General features: G+C 41.3%; 1 protein-coding gene across 1 annotated transcript in view; it reads right to left on the bottom strand.

Annotated features, from left to right (window-relative positions):
* Positions 1 to 3,987: 3,987 nt before the first annotated feature.
* trim71 (tripartite motif containing 71, E3 ubiquitin protein ligase) overlaps positions 3,988 to 21,303 on the bottom strand; it is a 32,536-nt gene continuing 15,220 nt past the window's right edge. The window contains exons 3-5 of the mRNA XM_062992232.1: positions 10,737 to 10,904; positions 5,591 to 5,725; positions 3,988 to 5,439 (exon numbers count right to left, since the gene is read on the bottom strand). Coding sequence (XP_062848302.1) covers positions 3,988 to 5,439; positions 5,591 to 5,725; positions 10,737 to 10,904 — 1,755 coding nt within the window. The remainder of the gene's footprint in view (positions 5,440 to 5,590; positions 5,726 to 10,736; positions 10,905 to 21,303) is intronic.

Here is a 21,303-nt window from a genome sequence, read left to right as displayed (position 1 = left end):
CTTCTAGGACCGGTTTCCTGGACGTGGATTAAGCCTGGTCTTGGAAAGAAAGAAAAACAACCAGTAGAGCCGTCACAGTTTTATTAATTTAGAAAATATGAAGTTCTATTATTTATGTGGCCGATATAAGAAATGATTGGCTAGTAACGTGATCATTCAGTTCATGTGGCACTTATAAAGCAGTTCATCTGCATTTATTCGAACTTGCGCCTTTACAAGCACGTCCAAAGCCCGTTCAGTCTAAAACAGCAGACATTTAAAGTCCAATTATACTATACTGCAATCAAATTTTATTAATTAATAGTGTTTCGGATATTACTGTATGACTTTTATCGTGACCGCACTAATTTATAGTCATTTAAAGCCTTTTCAGTCCAAGAACGGGACTAATCTTGGTCTGGGAAACCTTCCACGTGTCTTACGAACAAGTACCTCGCTCTTTAAAGCTATCTTATTAGAGTAATACAATCTTGTAGTTAAAGATATCCACCACATCCCTACATAGCAACATTTCTTTTTGGTATAAATAAATCTTAAGTGTAATCATTTCCTCTCGGTTAGCTCTTTTTAAATAGACTCATCTACGAGGGCTTTTAAAGCATGCAAACGTTTCTCCTCTTATAGAGAATAGATATCTTTGGTTCTTCTGGGACTCTCTGAATTAAACAGTTGACATTAATGCTGAAACATGGGGCTGCTTGGGTTCAATACTTATTTTCCGCATGTCAGCCCGATTCTATTAATATTCTCGTCCCAAAGTTTGGCCCAGCACCGTCCAACGGGGTTCGTTTTCCAGTAGCTGGCACATTCACGTCAGCCTGTAGGGAATCTGATCCCATTTACTAAGGTGTAAGATGCACAAGCAGGTCCAAGGATCCGACCCTTTATCTACAAATGCAAGATCGATCCCAGGATCGGTCACACTGAAACATTCAATAAGAAACAAACGGTCATATTGGGCTCTTTTTGGCACATCCATTCAAAACTGTTCCCCTTTGGCAAGAAATAAAATTCCAGGCCACGATTAGTTCAATCTGAGTGGAGCGAACAGTCGCAAAAAGCTCCGGGCTGCAAGGAAATACTGTCAGAACGTCACATCACGAGGTACCAGCTGCCTCGCCGCTCATTTGTAATCTGCTGGGCCCTTTTTTCTTTACATTTTATTTTTTAAACCAGAACTGGAACGTTCGAGCGGAGCCTCTGTATCGAGTCGAATCAAAGCCACGACGAGTCGGTCCTGCTAATGTACCCAAATTGATTTTTTTCTGCATCAGATCGAAGACCAGCAACACATCGGTGACGGCGGCGAATAAAAAAAGCCACCCTATAAAAACAGATCCTGTCCAAAATCAACACCCCTAAGGGAGACCTGCATTCCATTGTACTCCTGAGCTGAGTATTCCCAGTTTGTTTCCTTCAGCGCTTCAGTTAAACTGGGTCCAATCAGGGCAAAAGACATTCAAATCCTTAACCAAAACGAAACGTTCTATATCTAATTTAATTCCCAATTTTATTCCCATTATGTTAATGCACAGGAGCAGCTTTTGGACCCGTTCGCAGCCCGACTGATAGGTAAAAATGTTAAGAACTACTGATCTATAGCGCTAAATACATAGAACTCTATTAGCATAGCAATGAGGCTTTTAAGCTAGGCTGCCATGCCATGTTGACGATGATGCCAGGTTTGTTACACCAACTGACATTCAATTAAAAACTGGACCCAGTCGTCAACCATCATCTATTCAATAATAACTCTGCGCCTGCCAACAGAAATTCCAACAAACTACCAACAGGCAGTCTATAAATAGCAATCAGCAGCAACGGCCTGTGGATGAATATGTAGGGAGTTTGACCCAGCAGCAAACGCCTATCAATGAATATGTAGGGAGCTTCACCCAGTAGTAACGGCCTGTGGATAAATTTGTAGGGAGTTTCAATCAGCATCAACAACCTATGGATTAGTATGTAGGGAGTTCCACCCATCAGCAACCGCCTATGGATGAATATGTAGGGAGTTCTACCCAGCATAGACTCAAATGCCTATAGATAAATATGTAGGGAGTTTCAATCAGCATCAACGTGGATTAATATGTAGGGAGTTCTACCCATTGACCATCCGCACTGGCCGAACGATTGCAACAACAATCCAATCCGGGCCAGCCGTATCATTGGAAAATATAACGGGTAAGAGGGCCGTCAGTGTCCTTTTAATGGTAAAAGCTGCTCCGCATAGGTTTTCAATAAAGGCATTTAAGGTACATTCACAGGAAAGTGGATTCCTCTGGGGCCGCTTCTCAAAATATGACAGCACAGTGTTGGATTCAGATTTATTATACTGTGTTTTATGCTTATAATAAAGCTATGAACTGACCATGAAGCTTGCAGATTTTTTAGTAGTTCTATAGTTGTGGTTTAATTCCAGTCTTATTTCTAACAACTACAAACCAGTGTAGAGTTCCAGAGGTAAATGGATTCCGAGTACAATGGATAGCAGGATCAGTCCCTGAATAGTGCAGGTGATGATAATCTAGCTAATACTAGATCTTCCCTGTCTCATAATCAAATCTCTATTAAAAAAAAAGTTTCATCTCATGATTCCATCTGATTCTGATAGATTTCAGTGCTCGTCTTTATTGTTGCTTTCTAACACTTTTTTTTTTTGACCAACAATCAGGCGAAGCAGGCAACATTCATTATAGTGGTTCCCCACAGACAAAGCAAATAAAAAAAAAATAAACAAAGGCTAATTTAAATTTAAGACCACGCCCGAGGGATTGCTGATGTTTTTAAACTGTTCCACAGACAGAGCGAATGGTCTTCGAGGAGATCTAACTGAGCATCGAGCACGGAATGAAATTAAACTAAAGTTGTAACAAGGTTTGGATTAAATCCAAGCAAGTTAAAGCATGTGCCGATGAACCTTTCTCATAATTATCAGCTACTTCATCTTCACAGCGCAGGATGACGAGAGATGAAGAACATACAAAATAAACACAGAAACGAACAAAACGTGGGATGATTCGATTATCCCAGGTCCCACGGAAACATAAAAACACACATTTTTTTCTTAAGTTTTCAATAACACATTAAAAAAGACTCAAAACTCAAAACCCAGAGCAAGTCGCTGCTTGAACCGCTCGGATCTTTAGCGATAACTGATCTAGGAAAAGACCGTAAGCCAGACCTTGGCAGACGTCAATATCTAAAGAAATTCAGACACAAAGTGAGGTATGTAAAATGAGGCATTTGTACACTCGGGTACAATCAGGTTGTGAGGTAAGAGGTTTAGATGAGGTATGAAAAAAACAAAACAAAAACATGACAGCCAGTAGATTTATCAAAACATATCTGTCCGAATATTTGCCCTATAGGGGTCACCGTACTCGAACATTCAGGGTTTCGTCCCGCGCTATACGTGCACAGTAAGGATCAGGAGGAAATTTGTGCGAGCTGTGCAAATATCGACCAAACATTGCTTCGTTTTTTCTTCCATTCTTGTCTCGGATTCTACAAATAAAAAAAGAAAAGCACTGAGGTAGACTTCCTTTATAAAACTTCACAGATGCCGCACACACCGGAGAATACATTCATACGTAAAGCTAGATGAGGTAGGTATAATGCCGAGAGTAAAATGTTTCAAGAACGCTAGAAATTCCCTGAGAGAAAAAAATCTAAACAAAACTCAGAAAGAGCAAAACAGCAGACGATACCGGCGACCGACCGACCGGTCTTTCTTTCTTTCCATCTATTTCTTTCTTTTGCTCTACTCCTTCTCTTTGAAAAAATAATAAAAAAAAGGCGTGTGCACGAGAGGGACACTTTCGCCAGCAGCGCGAATCAATCATACTACAGATTAAATAGATAAAGACGTAAATATATATATAAAAAACTCAATATTACTGCCACATTTCTGACATTCAGCCACGTTAGCTCCTGATAAGCATGAACCTGGAGCTTTCTCTCGACAGGAAACCCGAACACGCCAGCTCAGAAGATGAGGATTCGATTGTTACCAAAGTCAACGGCTACAATCATTCCGTCAGGGGTAACGGCTATACCCGATGGGCGATCCATCTGCCCGAAGCCGCTACCTTGAGTCCCAAACTTGCATAAGAAGTTGCCGTTGGGTTCGAACACCTGAATTCGATGGTTGCGCGAGTCTGCTACGATGATGCGATCCTCCTGGTCCACGGCCACGCCCTGCGGACGCAGAAACTGCCCGTTCCCCGTCCCCTCGGAGCCCAGGAAGCGAGCCGACTGGCAGTCGGGCCTGATGACCAGCAAGCGATGATTGTTGAAGTCGGTCACCACCAGGTGACCCTCTTGAGTGAAGGCGACGCCCCGGGGGGAGTCAAAATGCTTCCAGAGGGCGCCTTCGAACCCGTACTTGTTGAGGAACGTCCCGTCGGGGCCGAACAGCTGTACTCGGTGGTTGCGCGTATCCGAGACCAGGATCTTCCCCTCGGGGTTGACGGCCACGTCCCAGGGGTAGTTGAACTGCCCGTTTTTGGTTCCCTTTTCGCCGAATTTGAGGAGGAACTGGCCCTCGAAGGTGAAGATCTGGATGCGGTGATTGTCCTTATCAGCCACGATGATTCTCCTCTGGCTGTCGCAGGTGACCCCTGCCGGTCGGTCAAACTGGCCAGGCCGCGAGCCCAAAGTACCAAACTTGTGGTGAAAGGTGCCACCTGGCTTAAAGATCTGTATGCGATTGTTGCTCCGGTCGGCAACGATGACGTAGCCTTCCTTATCCACACAGATACCCCAGGGTCGACACAGCTGCCCATCGCCATCACCCTCCCCGCCAAATGATGCCATAGGGAGGCCGATGCCTCCATAGCTGCGCCCGGATTTGACCATAACTTTGAATGGACTTCCCTCAATGTGCTGGTTGCAGATAAGCACAGAGAGCAGATGCTCACCTTCACCCTTGGGCAGGTAGCTCACCGCGTACGTGCCGTCTTGGTTGTCAGAGACGTCTGCGCTGAACAGGTTTCCTTCGGGATTCATCAGGACCACAGATACGCCATCACCCCCGGACAGGCGCGGTTCTCCATCGTGGTCGTATGCCACCACTGTAAAGCAGGCCAGTTTCCCCTGCAGCGCCCTCTTGAGGCCCTCTCCGTGGGCTTTGGTGGCCGACGCGAAGGCTCCACTGCTTATCAGACCCATGGACTGGATGGCGATCAGCAGGGCCTGATCCGGAGGCGTGAAGACGATACGGTCGTCCTCCTGCGGCGGTAGGATGCAGCGCAGCGATTTGAGCTCCTGCAGCTGGTTCAGCATGTGCTCGCGCGCCAGCAGGACGTCGATGCTGCGGCCGTCCTCCAGCACTTTGGTTACCGTGGCTATCGTGCTGTCCAGCTTGGTCAGGTTCTGGTGTAACTTCTCCACCTGAAGGTACAGCGACTTGGCCTTCACCTGCCGAATCTTCTCCACCTGCATTCGGAAAACAAAGGAAACAATATCAGACTGAACTGTAAAGACTGTAAAGATGATTGTCTCAAAATGTTGCTGTCATTTTCTTTTAGGCCTTTTCGACCGACGTGGAACAGGCTCCGTCTCTCCATCTAGTGGTACGAAGGTTTACCTTCCATAGAAGTTCACACTCGCGCTCCTCCAGGGTTTTTTTGTGCCGCAGCGTGGTGGTCTTCACCTCCGACTGCACCACCTTGGCCTTCATTTCCACCTGTTCAGCGATGGCTTGAGCTTTCTCAATACTCAGCTGTAGAAACAAACAAAAAACATGTATCAGAACGCCGACAGTGCACATTACAGCGTACAACCATGTACACAGAGCAGTAGCTGCAAGCAGGCAAATGTGGGGCTTAAACCAGTGACTTTCCGATTACTAGTTCTGTACCTTAACCGCTGAGCTACCCCTGTCCTATAATATGAAATATAATATTAGACTAAAAAAATTGTTCCTTGTAAAGAATGTTAACTTGTTTTTACTTATTTTTTAAACAAATGATACCAGGATATAAAAACACATTTTAAGTGGTTTTGGAAAGTAGGGACTTGCTAAATGCATCTGTTAAATGTAAAAGTATTTAACTCTAATTCAATTTTACTCTACTTGTAATTATTTTAACCCAGACCATCTAGACCAGCACTGACAGTCAATTAAAAATAGATTATGTAACTTCATAACACTCATGGGCTGTTTGCATCAGAGTGAGTAAACACTGAAAACGAGTCTGTCAGAAAACCTAGTGATCTCATTTTACGTCATCCTACACCCCTGAGAAGAGGGCGTGTCTAAATTCTTAGATTCCCTAAAATGCTCCTACTGAGGCGCCTTAATTCTGAGTGATGATCTGACCGAATGACGAGGGAGCGTCCGACGCCTCCTCAGCGCTGAAGGCAATCCCAGCATTCAGTGCGGCACGACTTTTCTCACAAAAAACTACAAACATGGTGGACGAATGTGAATGTGGAGCAACCAACGGAGTTCTTTTCAAATGTAAATAAATTCTCATTGATGTTTAATGTGTATAAAGGTGCACAAGTGTTGTTTATCTGTAAATTCAGGCTCGTCAGGGACATTTTAACCGTTTTCGGTACACGGAGGGAGACGTTAGCTGGCGTGCTAGCAGTTTGTGCCGCCTCAGCACGTCAGTTTGAATGGCCTGAGGCTAACTGTGCTAGCTTAGTAAGTTAAAACTGCAGTGACGTAATTGCTAAGTAGAGCGTCTAAATAATCTGCCTTATGAGTTCCATGTCTTATTAGAATCCTCTCTACTAAGGCAGCTTGCTAGGTTTTCAGATAGACCCCTAATGTAATGTGATCTAATGTCAATCATTTGACTGTTGTTACAATGCTGTGTTATATATTTGATTTAACCCCTTCAGAACAAAGCACAGGTAGCTTAAATACTAAGAAACACATTCTCACATGACTACTTTGGTTCGAACCCTGAGTTTAATACCTATTTTAGTATTAAGAGTAGAGTGTAGTATAGTAAAAAAAAAAACATGCTTTCATATTGTAATAACTAGAATGCACACACATGCGCACAAACTATAAAGATATAAAACATATGTTTACAAACATGCCAGACATTCCAGTGCTACAGCACCAATGTTTTTTAAAATATTTTTTTTATTCATGCATTTTCTCCCCTTTCCTCCCTTTTAGCGCGTCCAGTTGCCCGATTGCGTCATGCTTCCTCTCCACCAATGCCGATCCCCGCTCTGATTGAGGAGAACGAAGCTAACCCACGCCCCCTTCGACACGTGGGCAGCAGCCATATGCATTTCATCACCTACACTTTGACGAGTGCAGTGCGGATCAGCGTTGTGTACGGAGAGACGCGCCCTGACAGCACTCTTTTCTCATCTCTGTGCAGGAGCCATCAATCAGCCAGCAGAGGTCGTAACTGCATTAGTTATGAGAGAGAGACCTCATCCGGCTTAATACCCCACACCTATCTGAACAAAAGGCCAATTGTTGTTCGTGTGGCTGCTCAGCCCAGCCGGCAGGCAGAGCTGAGATTCTATATCATGTATTCAAAATCCCAGCTCTGGTTCCAGCGTGTGTTTTTACCGCTGCTAAGTGGCCCAGCTAAGTGGCCCAGCACCAATGTTTTGACCAGAATATTATTAATATAAAAATAAATATTAAGAATTAAATCTCTGGTGGTAAACAGTTTTACCACAAAGTTGGTTTTACATCTGTTAACACAAGTATAATAATAATAAAAACATTGTTTATAAAAGGTCGTGGTGCATTATTTAAACTACTGGAAATTATCCGTAATATAAAGTGCTGGTTAATTATTGTGATTCAACAGTGAATGAAATATAAAATAACAGTAATTATTATAAGCAGGCGGCAGCTCTGATGGATGAGATTTTACCCAGCACACATCCACACACACAAAGCATTTTCCTCCCTGTGAACCTCAACAGATATAAAAAAAAAAAACACAAAGCTTTCTTTCGGGATGGGGAGGGGGGGGGGGGGGGGGGGGAGTTACACAGATACACAGAGGAGAAAATAGAGGTCAAATTGCAGCATCACGACCCTTGGCCTCTGTCCGAGCCGTACAATGAACTGGTGGAGGGGATGTGAACACAGCTTTCTCTCTCTGTACGCTGCCTCTGACCCCCATCACACTTCCACCGGCTGCCTTTTAAGCCCTCTTTACATGTTTTACTCCCTTATTGTCCAACAGATGCTGCTTTAGTTTTACATGAGAGCATTAGAGACTAAGGTGAACAGTTAGCAATACAGTTTTGTGTTTGTTCACCCTGATTAAAAACATTAAATCAGGCACCTCATGCTGATGTGGAAACAGTCTGGTTACTGACACGTGGTGGTCAATGAACGTATATTTGCATGTATAAGTGACAAAAACAATTCCATTATTTTACATGAGACTAAAATATATGCAGTTCTACAGGACCATGGAACACAAACAGGTTCCCCAAACATCCTTATGGAAAAAATACCTTGAGACTCAACGTCTCTTAAACTTGACGCCAGTCCTGAGCTTTGGGTATCCAAAGCGACTTCATGTGAAAAAGTTAGGACATCCCATGAGAACCTTTGTCTTTTTGAACGTATTTAAACACATGGACATTTGAGCTTCATTTGAACGGTACTGAGAGATGGAGCTTATATAACTAAACAAAAAAAAAAGTAAAATGTAATAAACAAAAATGGATGCCTATGCCCTAATAGCTGGTATTTCCCCCTTTTGCTGAAATAACCTGAATAAGACGTTTCCTATAACCATCTACCGTCTCTGACATCAACTGGAAGAAAGTTTTTGCAGAATTTCTTCAGCTGTGTGAGGTTTGAGGGGTTTCTTGCATGCACAGCCAGTTTCAAATCACCCCACAGCATCTCAATATGATTAAGATCCGGGCTTTGACTTGGCCATTCCAGAACTCTCAATTTCTTTCTTTTGATTCATTCCTTGGTAGATTTACTGGAATGTTTTGGGTCGTTGTCATGCTGCATGGTCCACCTCCGCTTCAGCTTCAGTTTTTGGACAGATGTTTTTACATTTTCCTTAAGCACCCTCTGATACAGTGAAGAATTCATCGTGGATTCTATAATGGAGAGCTTGCCAGGCCCTGCTGCGGCAAAGCAGCCCAAAACCATGACATTTCCACCTCTGTGCTTCAAAGAGGTTTTCATGGGGTGTCCTAACTTTTTCACATGACAGCATGAGTAAATACATTTAAGATAAGATAAGACAGCCTTATCTTATTATCCCACAGGGGGAAATTTGCAACATTACAGCAACTTTTAAGAATATAGAGATATAAAAGTGTTATACACATATTAAAGAAATAGAAATGTAAAGATATATAAACAGATATTTTAAAAAATACAGAAAATAACAGCCGTTAAAAAGTTTAACAAGTATTGCACTGGTTTTTTAAGCAGTGGAGCCCAACAGTGGCCGGTTGGCAACATCCAAATGACTAGACAAGTACCCTAACCGCTAAGCTACCCCTGCCCCACCGATAGCTGTTTTTGAAGCTGATAAGTGATTCGTGAAGTCGACGGTATAAGCGGCTGCGCACTTTATCAGCCAAAACCGGTAAATGGGATTAACCAGCATGAAAGAACCAGAGTGGTCAAAGGGTTTGTGGTCAGAACACTTTAAATACGGTGTTGAACACCGGCACTGCAGGAGCTTTCAAGTCCATAAACGTTACAGAGGCTTTGTAGTTAAAACCCTGTCGGCATAGGATTAGGAAAAAAGTGTATTCGCTTAATGGCACACATGCAGCTGGAGACGGGAGGTGAGAGACGGGTCTCTGTTCCAAACTCATCCTTCCAAGACTCATCCTTCCACTATATTATTCACAAGATCTAAAATATTTAAATTATAGTGCATAAACAACTTCAAATACAACCCCAAAAAGTATCCGTCCTCAAATCTGACCAAAAACTCATCATGCTAATGTTCAGCCTTTCAGGTCTTGCGTTCGCCGCTGGGTCTTCCTGCCGATCGGCTCTGCTCAGCATCACCGCCGAACAGCTCTTTTAGGGAACGCGGCACCCCCTCACACAACCCCCACCCTCCCGCTGTGCGTCTTTGAAGCAAATGTGCGAGTGATAGAAACATTTCCTCTGTGCTGGACTAATGAGCCGTCCTGTTCAGGCCATCAGGGCTGTGAATGCAGGCGGGTCGCTCCATTCAGAGCCGGGGGCAAGAACGGAGGGGGTAGGAACACTACAGGTCTGATAAAAACACCACCCAGCCTCACAGTCTGTTTAAAAAGATGTTTTAGGATTTAGGGGGGGGGGGGGGGGGGTTATTTGTGCACCTTTAAAAATCAGCCACTTTAAATGATCTTTAGACAGTTTTGTCCAATCACAGCGGCTTTCTATTTACTGCACGTGTCTTAAATAATGCACATTACAGTTCATGCACAACATTACAGTTATGCATTACAGTAAGTGTAATGCATAAGTAGTGCACCGTACTCCGAAAAGAATGATATTTGGAATTAGAAATGCAAATTTAGAAAAGCCAATTTCTTTAAACCAATAACAACAGTCATTAGCTGACGGTTACCTGATATAATAACTTTAATACACTTTATTTATACAGCACCTTTAATGCAGAAGCAGTTCAAAGTGCTTTACAGCAGTGGTTCACAACCGGGAATCACACATGATGGGATGGGAAAATCAACCTATTCAATCAAGGCTATTGGCACATGGGAGATTTCTTGTGATGTCATAAATCTATTTTATATAGACTCACCTGTACGGCCTGTCGTCCCTGCTGTATGTCGGCCAGCAGCTGGATGGTCAGCGCTCTGGAGTCGTGCAGCACGTCCTGCAGGTAGGAGACGCTGTGGCCCACGTGGCGTCCCACGCTGCACTCCCTACAGATGGGTACGGAGCAGCTCTCACAAAAAAAACGCAGCACCTGCAAGAGACAATTTATATATATTAATATACGTATTATTATATTTTATACATATACACATTATATATAAGCTTGTTTATTTTATTCTATTTTATTTTTCCTCTGTTTTTAGGACCCTACCCCCCATTATCTTCTCTATTCTCTCCTTTTCTTTTATGTTTGCATATTTGTAGAGTTCCCGAGCCTCCCAACACGCATTTTAATGTTCAATTGCTGCCAACATTTGTACAAATGACAAATAAACTGGAAACTTGAACTCATTTATTAATCCTCATATAAAACAAGACACTCAAATACAAGACAAAATTAATCCGAACTGTTCATGAGAACGTCGTTTGTCTGAAATATATTTAGATTGTTTTAAACAAAGGTAGAACATTTGCATCTATGATAAGACACCAAAAAAAGAACCAGAACACTGTTAGGATCTATTTTAGCAAAATCAGCTTAGCGTTCAGAAAGAAGATTGAAGTCAACAGTTCATTACAGTCACTAACTGACCATGCTAATCATAACAAATAGAAAAGTATAACGAAGCTCCTCCTGCCATCAGTCGAGTTATTAGAAGACGTGAGCATCAGTAGTAAACAGTTCATTACAAGAGCTTAAAAAGTGCTAATTAGAATGAATAAAGATGCAGGCAGTGTATTAAAGCTCCTCCTAACAAAATTAGTCAAAAAAAAGTACAATTTTTGCTTGGTTTCATACAGCAGTGGACTCTCTCCGAGAGACTCCAGCACATGCGCACTGTGAGTGATTCTCAACTCGACAGCCGGAGCTTTATACAAACCGAGTGTCCTCAGTTCCTAAACTATAAAAAAATGTCTCATTAATACAAAAAGAGATGGAACACAGGGGTGAACACACCTCTGCCCCAAAATTTTTGGATTGCGTTGCTCAGTTATTTATTTATTTATTAGGATTTTAACATCATGTTTTACACACTTGGGTTCCATTTATGAACAGGTAGTTACTGGTTACACTTGATTCATCAGTTCAAGTTTTTAATGCCAAACACAGTCATGGACAATTTACTATCTCCAGTTCACCTCACTGAACATCTTTGGACTGTGGGAGGAAACCGGAGCCTCCGGAGAAAACCCACACAGACACGGGGAGAACATACAAACTCCACACAGAAAGGACCCGGACCGCCCCACCTGGGAATCGAACCCAGGACCTTCTTGCTGTGAGGCGACAGTGTTACCCACCGAGCTTCACAGCAGGAATCAGTGTATTAGAGCTAATAAACTCTTTCATAGGAACTTTCATTAATTTGTTTAATTTGTGATTTTATCTTTATTTGTGGAATGATAACATTGTTTATTAAAGCAATGAATAAAAGCAAACCGTTTAACATATTAATGATATATGCATTCACAGTCCCAACTTTTTTTCCTGATTTGAGGTCGTAATAAAAATACATTATAAAAATCCCAAAACTGTATTTTTAATGCCAAGTTGTCACATTTGTGATATTCACGGCAGGAATCAGTGTTTTGTGCTTGCTTTATTGGTCTTGTATATTTACATTTTCGGCATATGGTAGATGCTTTTATCCAAAGCGACTTACAGTACTGTGACAGTGTACAATCTAAGCAACTGAGTATTAAGGGCCTTGCTCAAGGGCCCAACAGTGACAACCTGGCATTAGTGGGGCTTGAACCAGTGATCTTTTGATTACTAGTCCAGTACCTTAACCGCTAGGCTACAACTGCCCATATATTTTTGATAAATTCAAGGATTATTTTTGTTTTATCTTAGGTGAGGATGTTTTGTGCATATGTAGTTACTGTTGTACTTTGAGAATTCATTCAGGACGTGTTTTATGGTGATCGGTATCTGATTTATTCTTTGGAGTGTGTCGCGGGCATTAAATTATACAAAATACAAAGAAGTTAATCAGTGAAAACACTGGAAATCTTTTCTTATTGCTTTGCTTTGTTAAATTCACATCACATTCTTTGTTCTGCAACTTTTTCTGAAACAGGGATTGTTTATCCTCCCTTTGCTTCGTCTCTTGTTTGGATCTGTAATTCTCTCAGGTAACAATTAAATGAGATGTAAATGAGGAGATATTTTAATAGTGATGTAATCTGATCTCTGTATGACTGAGAAATGGAGGAAGTTACACTTCCTGTTTTTATTTCATCTGGAGAAAAAGTAAAACTGACTGTTCAGTATTAATTAACGTTTATAACCAGTTTAACTGCTTGGCCACCATTAAGACACGAATAATTGTGTTAATAAGTGTAATATTTTATAATCTTATACAAAATCAAACCAAGTAACCATAAATACAGACAAATCTACCAGATAACTGCATTGTAATGTAAATAAAATCAGATAAAGTATAAAACAAGCCATTAAGAACAAAACATTTAATTAATTGATATACTTTACAGGGTTTCTGAATATATCATTAATAAACCCAGACAAACCAAACAAAGAACCGCTGGTCAGATAACTAAATCAGATGTAACACTTATACAGTAGAGCAGAAACATAAACTAAGCTTATCAGAGCTGAATGAGTCTCTAAAGTACCTCAAACACAAGAACCAAACATCTTTCAGGCCCTAAACAAAGTGTCTGGCTCTGGGTTTCCTGTGTCCCGACAGCTCGGTGATGGATTGTTTAAGACCTATTGTTCTGTCATTCATCCACGGCCATTCAGAAACGACTTCATTGTTCTTTAAGAAACGTCTATCAATCATAAGATTAGATAAACTGCGACCCGTTCCAGATCACCTGCTGTGAGAAAATAATAAAACAGTACAGTGTGTTCCTGGAAGAACTATTAAAAAAAGAAAAACAAGCATCTCGACTCGAAGCCGTAACGTATCGACTTATTAAAATGATTTATCTAAGAACTAAATAGTTTTACAGCAACTTATGACTTAAAATCTGTAGGGAATAACAGCCGTGTCATTTCAGTCACACAAAATAAGAACCGGTTACATGAATAAATAAATCTGAAATTAAATTAGACACATGATTACAGTAAAGAGTGAGGGTCCTACATGTAGCCATAGGTGAATGTGGATTTGTGTGTTTGTTTACGCATGCACATGTATGTGTGTGTATGTGTATTATATTATTTATTGGGCTTTTAATTACTATTTAAGTCATATTTTATACTATAACTAAACCTCCTGTAAGGTTATTCATTCATCTCTTATAATTACACTCTATAGACGTGTGTGTAACTCTGACGGTCTCCATATGTTCTTCTTACTGCAGTGTTTGTTGATACTGTTATATTTACATTATTATATGTAAAGTACAGAAACATTTCAGTTTAATTGTTTATGTTTTTGTGTTGTGTTTGTACAATTAATTCTTTACAGTATTTACAGTTGTATCACGCTACTGAGGCGTCAATTTCCTTCAGAATCAATAACGTATCTGTCTGTCTGTCTGTCTAACAGTCTCTTTAACTATATATAATCAATCTGTCTGTCTATCTGTCTAACAGTCTCTCTAACTATATATAATCCGTCTATCCGTCCATCCATCCATCCATCATCTGTCTCTGTCTGTCTGTCTGTCTATCTATAATCTGTATGTCTTTCTATATGTCTGTATATCTATCTATCAATTTATCAATCTTACTGTCTATAATCTGTCTGTCTTTCTATCTACCTGTCTGTCTGTTCGTTTGTCTGCAGTGATGTTAATAAAATGCTTAAAATAATTTTATTTTACCCAAAACAAATAAAAAAAAGTCAAAAATACAAACACAGAAGAAGAAGAGAATAAAAATATAAAGTCACACTGATCCTGCAGTCATGTTACATGATATAATGATGTGAGGGCGGCACAGCGGCTCAGTGGGTAGCATTGGTTCTGGGTTCGATCCCCAACCCGGGAGTTTATATCACCGGTACTTTGACAGTAACGTTACTGTCAAAGAATTGTTGTGATTTTGTTTACTTTACTTAACACACAGAAAGGAGTGTGTTCTGTGTGTTAAGTAAAGTAAACAAAATCACAACAATTCTTTGACAGTAACGTTACTGTCCAATTGTATTGTCAAATGCTGTGATCAGCTCTGGGCTATTTTTGGTCTCTACATCAGGGAGATTTGTGATTAAAAAGCAAACCAAACATACTAATGATAAACACTGCATTTACCCTCCCAATTTTTTTTTCTGATTTGGGGTTGTAAAATGTATCTATTTATTTATTTACTAGGATTTTAACATCATGTTTTACACTTTGGTTACATTCATGACAGGAACGGTAGTCACTCATCACACAAGGTTCATCAGTTCATGTTTAATATCAAACACAGTCATGGACAATTTTGTATCTCCAATTCACCTCATTTGCACGTCTTTGGACTGTGGGAGGAAACCGGAGCACCCAGAAGAAAAGCAACACAGACACGGGGAGAACATGCAAACTCCACACAGAAAGGACCCGGACCGCCCCGCCTGGGGATCGAACCCAGGACCTTCTTGCTGTGAGGCGACAGTGCTACCTATACAAAAATACATTAAAACATTCCACACTAGCCAGGTACAAAGTTCGCTGACCTCCAGTATGGACTTTAAAGCAGCTACACCTGTAAATACCAACAACTACACTGTGATATTTATCACATGCTTTTATGACCCTGCTACACCACCCACACACAACGTGCTTATTCAGTTTTCTGTTCCAGACCTCCACACGCTGCCGGCAAACACCACATCCCTCAAAAAAGCAAGAGCGACCTGATTAAACGCTAATTACATTTTCACTGACTGTGTGCAGGAGCAGCTGCCTGTAAACGCAGAGCTGTGATTTCACTCCAGCCGCTATAGCCGCTCATAAAACCGGCCGGCCGTCTCTCTGGGGACCAGATGTGATGGTGCGAGTGTACAGAGGTCTGTGGAAGTGAATCATGGGTAGAACTGTGTGGAATGATCTATACAAATGAAATAAATAACTTTCACATTGTTCTCATGTGCTTGTTTGATATTTTACTTGGATTTATTTACATTAGGCTGCAGTAATTTGGTTGATTTTTCTGTATTTATGGTTAATTAGTTAAACATTAAAACCACCTCCTTGTTTCTACACTCACTGTCCATTTTATCAGCTCCACTTACCATATAAAAGCACTTTGTAGTTCTACAATTACTGACTGTAGTCCATCTGTTTCTCTGTGTGCTTTGTTACCCCCTTTCATGCTGTTCTTCAATGGTCAGGACCCCCACAGGACCACCACAGAGCAGGTATTATTTAGGTGGTGGATCATTCTCAGCACTGCAGTGACACTGACATGGTGGTGGTGTGTTAGTGTGTGTTGTGCTGGTATGAGTGGATCAGACACAGCAGCCAAAAATATCCAGCCAACAGCGCCCTGTGGGCAGCGTCCTGTGACCACTGATGAAGGTCTAGAAGATGACCGACTCAAACAGCAGCAATAGATGAGCGATCGTCTCTGACTTTACATCTACAAGGTGGACCAACTAGGTAGGAGTGTCTAATAGAGTGGACAGTGAGCGGACACGGTATTTAAAAACTCCAGCAGCGCTGCTGTGTCTGATCCACTCATACCAGCACAACACACACTAACACACCAGCACCATGTCAGTGTCACTGCAGTGCTGAGAATGATCCACCACCTAAATAATACCTGCTCTGTGGGGTCCTGACCATTGAAGAACAGGGTGAAAGCAGTTTAAAAAAGTATGCAGAGAAACAGATGGACTACAGTCAGTAATTGTAGAACTACAAAGTGCTTCTATATGGTAAGTGGAGCTGATAAAATGGACAATGAGTGTGTAGAAACAAGGAGGTGGTTTTAATGTTATGGCTGATCAGTGCACTTATTATCACAACATCAATGTCCAACAGTTAATACTGGACAGTTGTTTTGACTTTTTCTCCAGATGAAATAAAAACAGGACGTGTAACTTCCTCCAGTTCTCAGTCATACAGAGATCAGATCACAGACGGCATCATTATTAAAAATATCTCCTCGTTTACATCTCATTTGATTGTTACCTGAGAGAATTACAGATCCACATGAGAGACAAAGCCCCGGTGATATAAACTCTACCGACACAAGAGCGAGGAGATACAAACACCAGAAAATGTTGGGACGTTTTGTGAAATGCATTAAAAAGCTTGCCGTCATAGAAAGGAAAAGGTCACTGGCCGTGGGAACGCTGTATCCCATGATGCAGTGTGTCCTCAGCTGAAACAGTAATAAAGGTTCATCCAGGATTAAATTGAATTGTTTCAGGAGTGTTGTGTAGAGTGAGATGTGTTTGAGTGATTAAGCTTATAAAGTCACTATTTTCATTTAGTGTATTGTACGTAGTGACCTGTGTGTGTGTGTGTCTGTGTCACAAACATTATGGACAATTTTGTATCTCCATTCTATTGAACGGCTCTTTCAAATGAACCGAGTCGCATCTCTGGGAGCCGTTATATACATGTTTTCATTTTTGCGCCGTTCTTATCGGCTGTAATACACCCATTCTGCTTCACATCAGTACGGGGAATTAATCAGTCATAATAAAAACTGTTTATTGTCGGAATTCAAATCCGAATTACTTTTAGTATCGCGAAGAGCGACACACACACACACACACACACACACAGAGAGAGAGATAATATTATATTGTATAAACTTGCATAAGTGTGTTTCTTTTGCAAGTCAGTGGGCTTGTCAGTGAATGTAACCGTATTCGGTACACGGAGATGTTATTTTGACATGCTAGCGCGTTGTGCCACCCCATCCCATGGTTTTGAATAGCAAGATGCTAACTGTTAAGCACAACCCGATGGAATCGCTGTCTAAGTAGCGCGTTTGAATAATCTGCCTTATCATAAGTCATTGACTTATTAGAATCCTCTCTACTGAGGCAGCTGCCTATGTAGGCAGTAAGACAGCAAGGCAGCTCACTAGGTGTTTGAACACACCCTATGTAGAGCGCTCCCTAGCTTTTGTGTTATCACCTCAAACAGTGAGCACCCCCACAACCAATCAGTGAGCTCCAACCGCCTACCACTCCCACCCCTCCCTTACTGTGGATGCGCTAAGGTCTTAAAGTCTCCGTTTTCAAGGTAGACCTGAAGCAGAAATTTGGTGCTTCACATTTTCAAAATACCGTCACCGTTTTTAAATACATCAACATTTTTAAATACTGCGGTATACCGCAATACCGTCATACCGCCCAACCCTATGGACTAGTAATCAAAAGTCACTGGTTCTAGCCTCACCACTGTTGGGCCCTTGAGCAAGGCCCTTAACTTTTAATTGCTTAGACAATATACTGTCACAGTACTGTAAGTCGCTTTGGATAAAAGCTTCTGCTAAATGCCGTAAATGTAAATGTGTTTTGTAAATAGTTTAGAACATGCTTAGAAATTTGATGCCTGCAACACACTCCAAAAAAGTTGGGACAGAGGCAAGTTACAGCGTTTTACAATGAGCAGGTGAATCAGTAACAGGTGAGGGAATCATGATCGAGTATAAAAGGATCCACCAAAGGATCAGTCTGTACAAGAAATAATGGGTCGGGGCTCAACACCGTGTTCCTAATGCTTGGTTCACACTACACGATTTTTGCCCTGATTTTCGCTCGCCGACCGGTCGGCGCTAGATCTGCCGGCTCGGGAGCAACTCGGCGTTCGCTCTGCGATCAAAACTCGGCTCTCAGTCGCTATGTGTGAACTACTCAACAACTCCATCTGACCGGCTCGCCGACCGGATCGAGATTTCTAGCATGTCAGATATCTGATCCGAGTTGCACATCTGGCAATGAGTGCTGTGTCGAACAGCCAATGAGAACGCAGGATACAGCGTGAAGGGAAACGCAGGAGAATAGTGTAAACAGGTGGGACAGGGGGATAATATAGTTTATATCAGAATACATCAGCACACACGTTTTACAGTATTTCTGACTTGATCGTTCTCTACAAAACACCAACATTGCAAAAATATTTATTAACCTCCAACTCACTACAGAACGATCCATACTGTTCGTGTTGCCAAATCCACTCAGATTCATTTTTTTTTTCCTCCTTGATTTTACGCTGCACATCAGCGCACAAACAACTTTGATCACTCGCTACTTGTTGACGTGCATTTTTGGACGTGGTATCATTAAACCCCTCGTCACTTCTCGCGTTTGTTTTCGTGACAAAACGTAATTTGGGAGACCAGAGAAGCTCGCCTGTGATTCCAGTTGGGGATAGGTCATGTAATGTGAAACCCCCTATCGCCGATCAGTCATGTAGTGTGAAATATACACCGACTGAAAGACTCCCGAGTGCAAAAGATCCAGTCCTGTAGTGTGAACTGTACAGTGACCCGACAAATCAGAAAGTCGTGTAGTGTGAACTTGGCATAAGAGAAGAACACTTCTTACTGCAAGATTGCACATAATTCAGGTCTTTTACCATCTACTCATCTGTTCAAAATATTGTGAAAAGATTCAGGGAACCTGGAAACAATTCTGTCTGTGTTTCTTTGGAGCTGCCGCATTTATCCGAAAACTGGGGAACATTAATGTTTCGAGTTGGGAGCAAGAAGACGGGGAGTGTTTTAGATTTGCTTTATGGGTTAGAGACACCCAGAGTTCAAGCAGTTCAAGCTGTTACTTTAAAACCTGCTTAACTGCGGGATGACATGCTAACGAGCCACAGTTTGGACGTCCCTGCTGTACACGGTGTTGCTAAACACAGGTTCTGCGTCCGACTGGGTGAATCAAAATGTGGGTTAACTGTACAGGTATTCCAGAATGTGTTAGTCATATCAGCTTCAACAGCTTTTAATCATGTGACTTCAAAAACCAAGTGCAGAAAATCATCCGAGCCCTGCACCCCGACAGACCAGACATACCGAGCGGCCACAGGCCAGGACGCACCACCCTACCCGGGGCCTCCACAACCGAACAGCTCTGAAGCATTCTGAGATCTTTATCAATCATAAATCTTTTACTCTATTACTGTCTCCGAGCTGGACGACTGCACGCCAGTCTTAAAGACCTGAGCAGATGAAGACCAGACGCGTGGAAAGAGGATTGTGGGAGTCTCGGCTCTGGCCCGAGCTGCGTAGATTCGAGGCAACTAAAACGTCTTATACAAATGTTTAAACGTTCAAAGTCAAATTTCATGTTTTGTTGATTTTCAGGGAACAAATTTCCACACATTTTAGCCCAAAATTATTATTATTATAAGAATAACTGTTGCATATACAAATGTTACGACAGATTTGATATTTTTGTCCAATTTTTCCAACGTTAAATGTTTAATTTGTTAATTTAATTTGTTAAGAATTGTTAATTAATCCGTTCATATTTACTGCAAAGAACACCTTACAACAGTTTAGTATATTACATATCTCTCATAATATTTACTGCAATAACACTTTTTAAAGTTTTTTATATTAAGTATTACAACTATTTATTTAATTACATAGTGCTGTACAACATTACTTGTGCACTTTAATACTTTTTACTTTACTCTTGAGCTGATGTAATTAACTTAAGTTCTGTCTATCTATCTATCTGTCTGTCTGTGTCTGTCTGTCTGTCTGTCTGTCTGTCTGTCTGTCTGTCTGTCTGTCTGTCTGTCTGTCTGTCGGTCTGTCTATCTGTCGGTCTGTCTATCTGTCGGTCTATCTATCTATCTGTCGGTCTATCTATCTGTATCTGTCGGTCTATCTGTCGGTCTATCTATCTATCTATCTATCTATCTATCTATCTATCTATCTATCTATCTATCTATCTATCTGTATCTGTCGGTCTATCTGTCGGTCTGTCTGTCTGTCTGTCTGTCTGTCTGTCTGTATAAACCTGCCGTATGCAGGGGAAAATAAGTGGTTGGCAACTGCACACGTGTTGAAGAATCTTGTAAAAATGCCATTTTTAGTGTATGTAGTTCACTACAGTGTACACTTCATTCAATTACAGTAAATTAATCGTTTCATTTCTAAATCATTACATTGCATTTTGGTTGCAATTATCCACAGAAATTCAATTTAAAAATGTATTAAATTCATTTCATTCTATTCCTTTTGAGTTCCTCTATGTGTTATTAATATGGTCTAAACCAGAGAGATCCCCAAATTATATGAGGCCCCTTTCCTTGATGTGTCGGAGCGTCTCAGAGAGCGAATTGGGTGCACGTTTATAAAGCATGTCATGGTTATTTACACTGAAAAGTACACCAGTGCTCTAGATTTTCCATTTTAGAGGCCCGACAGACACTATTACAGCTCCGGGTGTGGTCCTCATTCTTCCTAAAACTGGGTGTCTATAGTATATATTGATCTCAGATCTCAAAGTGTATTTGTCACATAAATATTCCTACATAGTACAACTGGCAGTGAAATGCTTTAGTATAGCTAAAAAAAATAGAGGCAATTTAAAGTAGAAAACTGAAAACAAACG

Source organism: Trichomycterus rosablanca, chromosome 3 (genome assembly GCF_030014385.1).
Source record: "Trichomycterus rosablanca isolate fTriRos1 chromosome 3, fTriRos1.hap1, whole genome shotgun sequence".
NCBI classification, from domain to species: Eukaryota; Metazoa; Chordata; class Actinopteri; order Siluriformes; family Trichomycteridae; genus Trichomycterus; species Trichomycterus rosablanca.
This window is presented reverse-complemented; position numbering and strand designations above follow the sequence as displayed.